Source organism: Marmota marmota, unplaced genomic scaffold (genome assembly GCF_001458135.2).
Source record: "Marmota marmota marmota unplaced genomic scaffold, marMar, whole genome shotgun sequence".
In the NCBI taxonomy this organism is placed as follows: domain Eukaryota; kingdom Metazoa; phylum Chordata; class Mammalia; order Rodentia; family Sciuridae; genus Marmota; species Marmota marmota.
The window spans coordinates 20391376-20404391 of record NW_025999913.1 but is presented as its reverse complement, the minus strand read 5'-3'; the positions used below and the strand labels follow the sequence as shown (position 1 = coordinate 20404391).

General features: G+C 42.0%; 4 protein-coding genes across 4 annotated transcripts in view; 2 read left to right on the top strand and 2 right to left on the bottom strand.

The window, feature by feature from the left end:
• Positions 1-11324: 11324 nt before the first annotated feature.
• Positions 11325-11842, bottom strand: LOC107149358 (histone H2B type 1-K). The gene has a single exon (XM_015494160.2). It carries the CDS (start codon positions 11757-11759, stop codon positions 11379-11381), a length of 381 nt encoding a protein of 126 aa, XP_015349646.1. The 5' UTR covers positions 11760-11842; the 3' UTR covers positions 11325-11378.
• Positions 11371-13016, bottom strand: part of LOC107149361 (histone H4) — a 6499-nt gene continuing 4853 nt past the window's right edge. Inside the window, exon 2 of the mRNA XM_015494163.2 lies at positions 11371-11396. The gene's annotated coding sequence lies outside the window, so the exon portion shown is untranslated. The remainder of the gene's footprint in view (positions 11397-13016) is intronic.
• On the top strand, positions 12028-12465 carry LOC107149352 (histone H2A type 1). The gene has a single exon (XM_015494153.2). The coding sequence runs from the start codon at positions 12058-12060 to the stop codon at positions 12448-12450; it is 393 nt and encodes a 130-aa protein (XP_015349639.1). The 5' UTR covers positions 12028-12057; the 3' UTR covers positions 12451-12465.
• LOC107149350 (histone H2A type 1) overlaps positions 12029-13016 on the top strand; it is a 14593-nt gene continuing 13605 nt past the window's right edge. The window contains exon 1 of the mRNA XM_015494152.2: positions 12029-12059. Coding sequence (XP_015349638.1) covers positions 12058-12059 — 2 coding nt within the window. The 5' untranslated portion in view covers positions 12029-12057. The remainder of the gene's footprint in view (positions 12060-13016) is intronic.

Genomic DNA, 13016 nt, shown 5'->3' with positions numbered 1-13016 from the left:
TAGTCATATGACTGTTGAGGCTGACAATGCTTTTTGCATTGTGGATTATATATATATATATTGTTTCTTTTCTGGTGTCTTTTCTTGTATCTTTAGTTCTACCTTCCTCTTTTCTTCTATCTCCTTCTTCTCTCTCTCTCTTTCTCTCCATCCCTATGTGTGCATGCATACATACATTTTATTTTAGAATTTTTTAATTTTCAGCATTTCTAATTTTTTAATTGCTATGTAAAAATAAAATTGTACATATTAATAGGTGTCATGTGATGTTTTGATACACATATGCACTTTGTAAGGTTTAAATTGGGTTAAACATGCCTGACTCCTTCAACATTTACCATCTCTTATGGCGAAAGCTCAGAATCCTTTCTAACTTTTTGAATTATACAGTATATATTTGCTATCTATGGTAGCCCTGTTGTGCAGCACACACCAGAATTTCTTACCCTTATTTAACTGTTACTTAAGAACCACTGATGGGTCTGGGGTTGTGGCTCAGTGGTAGAGTGCTCACCTTGCACATGCGCAACCCTGGTTCCATCCTCAGCACCACATAAAAATAAATAACTGAAATAAAGATATTGTGTCCAGTTACCACTAAAAAATTTAAAAAAAAGAAGAACCACTGATCAAATTTTCCACAACTCCCTTTCCCCCACATTATATCTGGCATCTGAAAGACTTCATACATCCTTGCCACTCATATAAGAACCTCAAAGTTTAGCCCGGTGTTGAAAACCCATATAGTAGTTTTCTCGTGCAATTTTTTTTCCAGTATATATTCTTCGGGCACCTGCTATGTAACAGGAACACTTTAAGGTAGCAGAAATATAGTAGGAACTAAAAAGATTATAAGTCATGCACTCACAGAGGTTTTTTTTTTTAGTCAGAGAACATATAAACACATACATTTAAAAAGAGTTCCATATAATATTAAATGGGAGAAAAACAAAACAGAAGAGAAAGAAGGTCAAATTTAACTGAGCAGTAATTTAGCTGAGCACATCTGTAATCCAGCTACTGAGAGGCTGAGGCAGGAGGATCACAAATTGGAAGTCAGCCTGGGCAGCTTAGCAACACCTTCCTCAAAATTTAAGCAAAAATAAGGTAGGGGCATGGGCCTTTGGAGAAGACTATTAGAGTGGAAGAAAGAATGAATAAGAGGCTCCGGGGCCTGTGGGGGTGGAGACGTGTGGGAGGAAGAATGGAGGGGACAAGGCAGAAAGGACAGGAATTCCCGGATGTGGAGCCCTCTGTGACTATAATGGCTTTGGATGGTGTCCTACTTACATTTCCAGTGCTGTTGAAAGCTGTGGGTTCTATGGCCTCTCGCCCTGATACTGGATGCCAAGGGATATTGCACAAGGCTCACTGCCTGCGTTGTCATTTTCCTTTACTTAAATACCCTGGAGGATGGAGAGAATTGCCAGGTTGTGGGGGCATCCCAATTGTCAAATCTGTCCCTAAAGATGTGGGGACCCCAGGCCTTGCATTCCCAACATTTGCATTTGGTTCCAGAATAGATCCATTTCCTACAACCCCTAAACTCTCAAATGCCTGTGGAAGGTCACAGTCTGCTTCCTGTTTTGGACAACAGGGATCATGCAAACATGGGCCTCTGACAAAGATCATCCTTGAAACACTAAAGCCACCACTTGATGCATATGTCCACTCCTGGGTTTGAAGATTTCTGCCACTTTGTAAAGTTACCTTTTTTCCACCCTTGTCTCCAGAAAATGAAATCTCTCAAACTTCCCCCCATGAAACATTAACCATGCAACTGAGCAATAGTAAACAGGACTTTTCAATTGAATATCAGTCTTAGGATCTCAGCTTTGCATTCTCCATCCAGTGGTTCCCAGCTCTAGCCATGCATCAGAATTACCAGTAAAACTTTGTTTAAAGGCTTAGCATTGGCTAGGCTCCTCCCCAGAGGTTCTGCTTCAGTGCATCAAAGGCTGTGAGGGTGAAGATGTGCATTTCTGTGCCAACTGTGGGAAGCAGTCTACAAGATGTCACCAAAGGACCCCTGAAACTGGTTCCTATGCATGACTTTCCCACACTGTGCCACAGCTGGTCACAGGAGGTGGCAGACATGATGATATGTCCCTCCTGAGATGACAAGAGATCTCTGGTTTGATGGCTTCCACTCTATCTTAGAGTACTCCCTCTAGAGGAAGGGAGCCAGCCCTTGTCAGGAGCAGTCTCGAGGAATCCTGAGGCTCCAGTCCCCTGCAGCCAGTGACTGATCAGAGATGGGAGAAGAACATCCAGTCCCCCTGCTCCCAGAACCTGACCTTCATCACTCTGGCGAGAGTCACTAAACTTGGGGTAACGTCACATAGCAATTGATAATACCTTACACCAAGCAAAGTCTCAGCAACCCTTTAAGGGCTCACCTTTGCCATGCCTTTCCCAAGAAATTTCCCAGTCACCTTCCAGAATAATATTTACCCTTCCACATTTCCACATAAATATAATAATATGTTTATATAATAATATAAACATATTATTATATTTAGCAGTTAGTGCTAAATATAATAATAATAATTTACATATTATATAACTTATATAGACATTTGCAAAGATAATATAAAGTACAGAGTTTTATTTTGCCATTTATGATTTTATAACCTTTTTTGCAAAGTCCTTGCAAAAGAGGAGGGCCTTATTCCCATCTCTTGTCTTGCAGACAATCCAGGATCACAGTCACATTGCAGTTTCCAGGTCACCCAGCTCAACCATGGAGCAGGGCATCTGTCTCCCAATGGTTTCCAGGGCCTTCCCCCTCAGGGAGCTTTGTTAATGTGGAATATCAGAATAGTCTGCATTAGTACCTGTCCCATTTTTCCCTTTACTGAATTTTATTATCATCCATGTTATACTTGCCTCCCTGCACATCTGAGAGTTCTTGATTTAGTTTGCTCTAATATTCTGGTGTTCTAATATACTCTCAGAGTTCACTTCATGGCTTTGTACTTAAGAATCTTCCCTCAAGCAGTGAATAATATGGCATTTAATTTTTTTTTTTTTTTTTTGGCATGTTGCAGAACATATTAATGGCATCATCAGCTGCCTCTCCTGGAGTGTGTGATGTCTCCTAGATACCAGGTACTATCTAATTTGCTTCCTAGCCCTGCAAGGTTGGCACTAGTAGTATCTCTGACCAGCAGGCCAAAACAGAGTGGACTAGACATGTAATAGCATATGAATATTTCCACTGCTATATATGGCCAATGGGCTATTGTAGCAAAGTACCACAGACTGATTGAAAAAAGAAATCTATTCTCTGCTATCTTCTGGCGGCCTGGTTTCCACTAATGTCTACCTCCTTAGCTTGCAGATGGCTGTGTCAGGAAAAATAAAGTGTCGGCTTTTCTTCTACTCATGGTGTAGAGCAGCGAGTGAGGCAGACAACAAAGTGGAGTCAATCCCTGAAAACTTTGGCTACATATTTCACTAGCCAACAGACACTTACAAACACTGAATATATGTTGATATGTTACTGGATGGTGTAGGACTGGAGTTATGGAATAATAAAAAAATGGACAGTCCATGTCTTTGTAATTTTTGGTCTTCTTAGAGTGAGTATGTTAGAAAAATGAAAATTTTGTTTTCTTTTCAAATAAGTGGAGACTCATGTGAATGTAATCACTGCAAAGAGAAAACCGTAATAATTTTCTTACATGTATTAGTTGTAGACTCATAAAATCAATCTTATACAATTGCATTTTAAAGATTCGAAGCACTGAAAGTCCTAGAATAATTTAGACCTTGACGTTTATGAAACATTTTATATTTTACTGTGCTGAGGAGTGTATTTTTAGTAATAGTAAATAAATGACTCGGATCAACCCTGATGCTTGGAACAGCTAGGAAATCATCTTATTGACACTGTAGGTGATAAAGTCTTCCTTTGCTCTCTTAAGGCTCAATAATGAACTCTAGGAAATAAATAGCAAGCAGGACAATAGGAAAACTGGTACAAATTTGTTATGTGCATCACAAGAAGGGAAAGGGGAAAAACAGATGTAGACACTTATACACTATCTTCATTAGGCACAGGGGAAGGGAAATAGGCAACTGGGGGAGTATAGGATTTGGGGGAAGTCAAGTGGTCCCTCAGGAGAACAGGGGACCGAACGAGACAAAGTCCACCTGGGCCTGCTGTGAACCTCCAGCCTCCTCTCCTATGATGCCAGCCTTCCCTGGTGGACACATTCCCAGGGAAGGAGTCCCTCACCACTGAGTTCCCCCAAAGGATCTGTCTCTGGGTAGATCCTCAGTTTGAAGTCCAATCAGCATATTTTGGAAGGAATTTTCTAAACTCCTTGGAAAGTATCAGGCAGCTCCAAGACAAGGCAGAATCACAGAGCCGACAATCAGAAAAAGAAAACCCAGAGTGTTTTGCAGCTGGAAATAAGAGAAATTCCCTATGTGCTGTCATGGAATGATTCTCAGGGTATGCATGTTCTAAGTAAGATAAGCAAGATAGAAAGACAGTGTGTGTAGTATGTTACTATTAATCTAATAGGGGGCGTTCAGAGTATATATATATATATATATATATATATATATATATATATATATTCTCTCTCTCTCTCTATCTATATATATATATATATATATATGCTTATAATTAACAAACAATAGAATGAAAAATCAAAACATTAAAAATTATTACCTGTCAGTTGATAGAGGCTCTGTTCTAGTCAGCTTTTTGCTGCTGTGACCAAGACTGACAAGAACAATTAGAGAAAGAAAAGTTTATTTGGAGGTCATGGTTTCATTAGTCTTAGCCCATAGATGGCCAGCTCCATTGCTCTGTGCTGGAGGTGAGACAGGGCAGAAGGGTGTGGTGAAGGATATGACAATCAGGAAGCAGAGAGAGACCTAACCTCACTAGGTCAAAATATAAACCCTAAGGGCACATCCCCCAGTCACCTACTTCCTCCAACCACCCCATACTTGCCTATAGTTATTAACCAGTTAATCCCTACAAGGGCTTAATGCATGGATTAGGTTGAGGCTCTCAGAACCCAATCATTTCACTTCTAAACTTTCTTGCATTCTCACACATGAGCTTTTGGGGGATACCTCATATCTAAACCATAATAGGCCTTATGATGAAGGAAAAGATCTCTTTGAATGTAGTTTCATTTGACCTTGGAACTATGTAAAAATATTTTATGCAATGATAAAACTAAATATTAAAAAGTTCCAATCCTTAAACGTCAACAATACAATGAGTTAAATGGATCTGTGTATCTAATGGGATGAACACAGAGAAGGGAATCTTCCAAATAGACTGGGAAACAGGATTGTAACTTCTCCTCTGTGACAGACCTTACAGCAGCAGTTCTGACACTTTGAACACAGGGCCCATTTATACTCTTGAAAATAATGAGAATCCAAGGGCTGGGGTCATGGCTCAGTGGTAGACTGCTTGCCTGATATGTATGAGGCACTGGGTTCAATCCTCAGCACCACATAAATAAATAAAGGAAGTAATAATGAGAACCCAAAGAGTTTATGTTTTATAGGTCATTATCATTGACATTGTTCATGTTCTATATTAAAACTGAAAAAAAAATGTTGCTAATTTATTTTAAGATAATAATGATAAACCCATTTTGTTAGCATGCATAGCATAGTTTATGAAAAAATAGATATGATTTTAAGAAAAAAAGTAAGAGAATGGCATTGCTGTACATCTTTGTAAATCTCTCTGAAGTCTCACTTAATAGAAGACTAAATCTAAAAGTTTCATTCTTCCCTGTCATACAAAATATCCCCTTACCAAAGTTAAGTTACCATATTTGGGGTTGTTAATTCTAAAAAAAAAAAAAAATGTATTTAAAGGACGTGTTATGGTGTGGTAGGAGGGGTATCCCAAAAGCTCACATGAATCGATGTAAGGATATTCAGAGGTGGAATGATCAGATTAGAAAAGCTGTAACCTAATCAGTGAATCACTCGACTTGAATGGATTAACCGGGTCGCTGGAAGCATGCCTTTAGAGTTCACGTCATTTTGTCCCTGGCACTTCCCTCTCTCTCTCTTTTAGCCTGGTACTGCATGTCAGTGAAAAGGATGTGAAAACTGAAAATAAATTTGGGGGATATTTTGGGATGGTGGCCCAGGCTAAGCAGCTGCCAGGTGCTTTGTTCCATGTTTGGCCATGGATTTTCACCCAGGGCAATCTGACTGATTTAGCAGGAGAAAATGTAGACATCAGGTGACCTGTGGCTAGAGGAGGCTCCCGAGGCTCTGCAGTGCAAAGGCTGCTGCAAAGCTTGCCCAGGAGGCCACTGGGCGGGGCTGGCCCCTTGTCTGGGTTGGCATGGCTGTGCACCATGATTTTAGCAGAATCAGTTTCCCATGGGTTCTTAAGGTCTCTGGTATATGTAGGAGCTCCAGTATCTCAGTGAACCCCAGAGGCGGCCAACAACTTGCAGTCCAATGTCCTCCTCAGCTTTTTCTGTTCATCAGGCTAAAGTTGCATGTGAATCTCATGGCTGCTGCCTTCCTTGAAAGCCAATGGGGTGGACACTTGCAGATGAAAAAGCCCCAGTAAATGATGAGGTGGCCCGTGCCAGAGCTGCTGAAGAGGACTTATGACTTGGTGACCCTTTGGCCTGACAGGCTGTCCACCTCTTCAGCATTAAGACCCTCTGCTCATTCTATTTCCATAGATAAGCTGCTGGGAAGAAAAGGCACTTAGAACCACCAAACCAGGCATGTGGACTTACTGGCCTGTCTGGGCAGGTGCTCTAGAGTTCTGGTGATACCTCAGTTTTGCAGACTATTTCTGGAGACATTCTTGGATTTCTTCTAGACCCTAGCAGCTTTGCTGTGTCCACTGCATGGCTTCTACAGTAAAATAATTAATGTTGGTGTTCTCATAGAACAGTGCCAACCCTTAGAGAATATTCTAGAAATTAGGCAAATCAGCTTTTGGTTGTCCCACTGATTAGAAAGAGATACACTACTAGTAAAGGACTAGACTTCCTGCAAAGAGTTGTCTTATGTCATGTCGAAACTCCACTCCACGTATCTCAAAGTAAACCTGAAGGTGAAAAATCTCTCTGAGCCTAGAACCTAATTCCTCTACACATAGGCACAAGAGGCAGGTAGTTTTTGTGTGTAGTTTAATATGCACTAAATTTTCCAAGAATGTAATCACTTTATGAATTAAGAAAATATTATATTTTGTTCTGTTCAATGTCATCCAAGAGTTATTAACATTTGCAATAAAGAAAAGTGGCATCATTGAGAGCAACTCTTGCTGGCATCTAAGTCACCTGAGTTGGCCAGCTCCATCTGTATTTGGGGTAATTCCAATTGAGATAAAAACAGCCAAAAACTTCAATTTTCTAGTGTAAGGCCCAAGCATTTATATGTGGAGAACATGTCCTTTATTATTAAAATAACTCTCTCTTATTTAGCTTTTATACCATAGTAAGTTATTTTAGTGATTTTTTTCGTTTTTTCAAAACATTAAGAGAAACTTTACTACCTAAGAATTTGATTTCAGGCTGGAAAGGGGACAAAAAAAAAATTAGATATAAGCAGATAGACTTGGGACTGACAGGTGTGGGAACACGGCTTCTCACACAGAAGCTGTAACCTCACAGGAGAAGGTAGAAGGTCAGAACACCAGCTGTTGCTCTAGGCCTGCACTGGGACCTGGCCGTCGAATTCCCTGACTTGGGTTTCTGCCTTTGTGTCTTGGGATCTAAAGGTTCTCCTCAAATCAGTAACTTCAAAACCTCTGTTCCCTTCTCACTTTTCCTAATTTCTCAATTCAAAAATAGAAAGCATCTCTCTAGCAGGACCACAGAACTTTAGTTCAGGTGCTCTGTTGTTCTTCCTTGAACAGTGGAGTCCTGGGGGCTCCTGTGGGGATGGCTTACTTGTCCTTAGAACCTATCAGTACCCAACCTCCAGCATTGCTCCTTCCACCTCAGGTCCTCCACAAACCCTGGTGAAACCACTCACATGCATCAACCCCAAGGAATATTCATTTGCAAGCAATTTCTTAATTATTTTCAAGTCTGGGAAAACACTCTTGGGTTATGTTTTGATTCATTGGGGCTTTGGTGCTGCACTTTTGCATTACCAAAGTCTCCCAACAGGAACCAATTTAAGATCTGATGATTGTATCAGAAAAGCACAGCCACAGAAGTCAAAGTCAGGAAGCGAAAGGCAATGGATAAAATGTCCACCTGCAGAAGTAGTGTGTTTGAATGGCTAGCATATCTGTCCACTATAAGGCCATAATTGAAGCAGGGTGGCATGCCTGAATCTGGAAGGACTGAAGTTAAGCTCTGTCAAGTTTCTTACTGGCTCCCAGGGAAGGAGTGCTCTCTTTCCAATGAAGTTCCTCTAGGCTGAATAAGGGCCCCTTGTGGTGACACAGCTTGGGGTAAAGTCCTTCAGGATCATATTCCCTCTTCTACTTCAAAGGTGGAGAGTGCTCTTTTCTGCTCCATAAATTGTTCTTCAGGGAAAATCTTTTTTCTTTTTTTCTCCCTAGTACTGGGATTGAACCCAGGGCCCTCTTCCACTAAGCTACATTCCTGGCCCTTTTTATTTTTTGAAACTGGGGAAAAGATTGACCAAAAAAAAAAAAAAAAATACTTGAAACAACTTATATAAATTATTGAAGATACCAGGTATGAATTCCAGAATAAAACAATGAAGCAACATCCTATTTTAAGTTAGGGGAAATCAGTTTCCCAAGCTGGGTGGTAAGAAATGTCATCGATTCATCAAGATTATTCAGCAACAAAAGGTTAGGCACTGGGGTCACCAAGATGCAAATAACACAAAAATCTACCCTTGAGTTCTTTTGATTTGGGATTTGTTTGTTTGTTCCTTTCTTTGTGTGTTTCCAGAATTTTGACTTTCTAAATAATGGAGACCAATGATGCTGATACATAAATCTTTTGAGAGATCACAAATTCCTTCTGTATGTGTTTCTCCATTCTGCACAGATTTTAGCCACCCTACCCCTGCATTCTTCTAGACTTCTTCCCTTCTGACAATTCCAAGTCTCTCATGTAGGTCCTGATAACCAAAACTTATTATATATGCCTGTGACTTCCCTGTGTAATTTTAATAAGCAGTAGCCTCTGTCATCTTCATCCTGGCTAGAGAATATACTTAGAAAACTTAACCCCTCTAAATCATTTTCATTTCCTCTCCTGGATTGTATCCGCTGCTTCCCTCATTCAGGATAACTGGTTAGACCAATTTGCTGCTGACTACATTGACAGAAGTTCAAAGTCACCTGTGCCATAAAGAATCATTAAATAAACATAGAGTGAATTTACCCTCCTCAAATATGTTGGTGGTAAGAAGTGGGAGAAGATATATAACTGAAAAAAAAGTACAATGCCTGTTCTAACAAAATGATGGAGGGATGCACACCCACACCTGTAACGTATGACATACAACATACCCATGCACATAGACACCACAGAGAGATGGCACGGAGATTCTGGGAGAGGCTGTGCAGATGTGAGGTTTACAAGAGCTGGAGGAACTAAAGGAGTCTAGTTTTACCCAGGCCTTATTCTCCAGGCTCCAGCGGGAAACAGACTACAGCCAGCTTTGGAGGCTCACTGGGGATTTAGGTAGCTGCTGAAGCAGGGGAAAGAGCATTTCATTAGCTGAATTTCATGAAGCATGAATTCTACCAGTTTTGTGCTACATGCAGATTCAATACATCAAATAATGTGAAGAAGCCAGCTGAAGTCCCACCAGGATCCCCCAAGAACTTCCTAGAAGTCAGCAGAATCAGGAGCAAAGATATCTGGAGGTTGGATGCTGAATGAATGTTAACCAAAAGAATGAGCTTACTGAATCCATGGGCCTTTTTAATGGTCTGTCAGGCTTCTTTTCCCTTTCCTTCTCTCTAAAAGAAATAAAATCTGGAGAAGCACTACTAGGTACAGGGTTCTCATTTACACATTTTTCTGAATACAAGTTACATGGCTTGGAAGTTATTTTTACATGTTTACTTTCACTATTTGCAGTACAATATTTGATACATGAAGGGAACATAGATAATATACATGTAAAGTATAAAGCAAGCAAATTATATCAAACACACAGGCCAAACTTCTAACCTCCAAAATAAAATGCTTGCAGCTATTTGTCCTTACCTCTGTGGCTTTCCCCATTCTACTTCCCTGTTTTTATTACCAGAGGCCACTGCTGGATATTTTTAAAAATGTATTTATGAATGTCTCCTTTTAAAAGTTTATTATCATATACATGCTTCTAAATACACTTAAACACTATATAATTTGGGGTGTTTTTTTAACCTCTAAAAAAGTGATATCATTTTTTTTACATTTATAAAATGGTATCATGAAGCTAATACTGACGTTACTCTGTATGATAAGCATCCTGTGAACATACCTCAATCTTAGAGTTTATCCTTTTTACCATAAACACGAGCTCACTGTTAATATTGTTGCTCTATTCTTGTATGTTTCCTGTTGCACGTGCGCAGAATATTCTCACTTAAACACCCATAAATCAATTAGTTAAGTTACTGGAGTACACTAACTGAATAAAAGTTATCATTAAACTTTCCGCAAATAAAACTGTCCAGAGGCAGTCTGGGTTGAGGGATGGTGGAACGGCTCTTCTTTCTCCTTTCCTTTTCAAATTTATTCCACTTAGTAGAGACATATGAAGTGAGAGTGACAGAGAAAGAAAGCATCATGTGGACCACACCAAGAAAGGAGAGCAGGAACCAACTTGTCCTAGAGAGTGAATTCCACAAAGTAAAGGATGGGTTGACTGGTAAAGGTTCCCCCCCCCCCCAACAGCCCCGCCTCAGTCTCCCAACTAGTCAAAGAAACCGGTAGCTAATTTTCAAATTGCCCGCGCAGCGTCTGGATTGGCTATTGAACCAACTCAGCCCTGATTGACGCGTAGGATTCACAAATGGGGTTCTGGCTTTTGCTTTTCTTTCCTAACATTTGGCAAATTCAAATAAGGGAGAAACAGCATCGCTTTCAAAAGAAAAATCTTATAAATAGAGTACTCTCCAAGTCTTGATGTCTAGTGCCCCATTAATAAGGGACACTGGTAAATTATGCAGTGTCCAACTAAATTTTGCCAGGTACACGCACTTACAGAGTGGACTATTTTAGGGGAAGAAAAAAGTAACCTTATTTATATGCTCGTGAATTGCAAAGTACTTTCAAACAAGACTTATGAAACATAGAAACTATTTTGTGCAACAAATAAATGTGCACGATAAAATATGCGAGTGCCAGTTCTCTTTTGAGGAGTGAGTGGCTCTTAAAAGAGCCTTTGTGATGTGGGCTGAGGCTACCGCTCCGCGGTGTGCGAACTCACTTGGCGCTGGTGTACTTGGTGACCGCCTTGGTGCCCTCCGACACGGCGTGCTTGGCCAGCTCCCCGGGCAGCAGCAGGCGCACGGCCGTCTGGATCTCCCGGGACGTGATGGTCGAGCGCTTGTTGTAGTGCGCCAGGCGCGAGGCCTCGCCCGCGATGCGCTCGAAGATGTCGTTCACGAACGAGTTCATGATGCCCATGGCCTTGGACGAGATGCCGGTGTCGGGGTGCACCTGCTTGAGCACCTTGTACACGTACACCGAGTAGCTCTCCTTGCGGCTGCGCTTGCGCTTCTTGCCATCCTTCTTCTGCGCCTTGGTCACCGCCTTCTTGGAGCCCTTCTTCGGGGCAGGAGCGGACTTAGAGGGCTCTGGCATGGTGGAGAGGACCTGCCGAAAAGTACAACAGGAACAAAGAGTGTACGACTTAACTGCGTCTCCTTTGGCAGGTTCTGGGGCAAAGTTGAGTCCCTAATTAGTGGTGACTCTAGAAACGTCATCTACTAACTTTATCCAATCAAACTAAGTATATTTCACAGCCATCATACCATTGGTTAAAGTGAAAGTGTAATTGGAGCCAATAGCAGAGTGTCATTTTCGCGCCCGGGAATGACTATAAGTAGCCAGCTCTGGCTAGTACAGGTTAGATTGCAGCGACTTCCAAAGTCACTTCAGTATGTCCGGACGCGGCAAGCAGGGTGGCAAGGCTCGCGCCAAGGCCAAGACGCGCTCCTCCCGCGCCGGCCTGCAGTTCCCGGTAGGGCGAGTCCACCGCCTTCTGCGCAAGGGCAACTATGCCGAGCGGGTCGGGGCCGGCGCGCCCGTCTACCTGGCGGCGGTGCTCGAGTACCTGACGGCCGAGATCCTGGAGCTGGCTGGCAACGCGGCCCGCGACAACAAGAAGACGCGCATCATCCCGCGCCACCTGCAGCTGGCCATCCGCAACGACGAGGAGCTCAACAAGCTGCTGGGAAAAGTCACCATCGCTCAGGGCGGTGTCCTGCCCAACATCCAGGCGGTGCTGCTGCCCAAGAAGACCGAGAGCCATCACAAGGCCAAGGGAAAGTGAAGTCCCTATAACCTAATCTTCCTAAAACCAAAGGCTCTTTTCAGAGCCACCCACCAGATCAAGCAGAGGAGCTGTGGTGCACAATTGTTCCAATAGTTGATAGCCTGCAGTAGTTTATGAAGAGTGTTTGGCGCTTACACGGTGTATGGGAATCCACGAATGCAAAGTTGCCGTGTGCCGGCAAACTACAGGGCTGAACTCCCATCTGGGGCAAATTAAGGATCCTGTGATGAGCGTCCCTTTTATCCTTGGGCACGTGTTAGTGTCCTGTAAACCCCCTTTGTGTAACTTTCTGGGCTATAAAGCTGGGCTGCTGTCTTGTTCCCACAGTTTGGGGTGGGAGAGGCAGCTCGGCTGGTGGAAATAATAAGCTTGCTTTAGTTTGGTTTTAATTGGAGTCAGTGGTCTTTGCATCCTGGTCTAACACCTCCAACCCATCAATCTCAAATTTACATAAATGATACTGATGGTAATAAATACTAAGTACCTCATGGAGCAAGGAAGAAGTGCAAGTGCTTAGGGGGACCAGTGTTTTGGAGACATACAAGGACTCCTGAAAAGGGGAG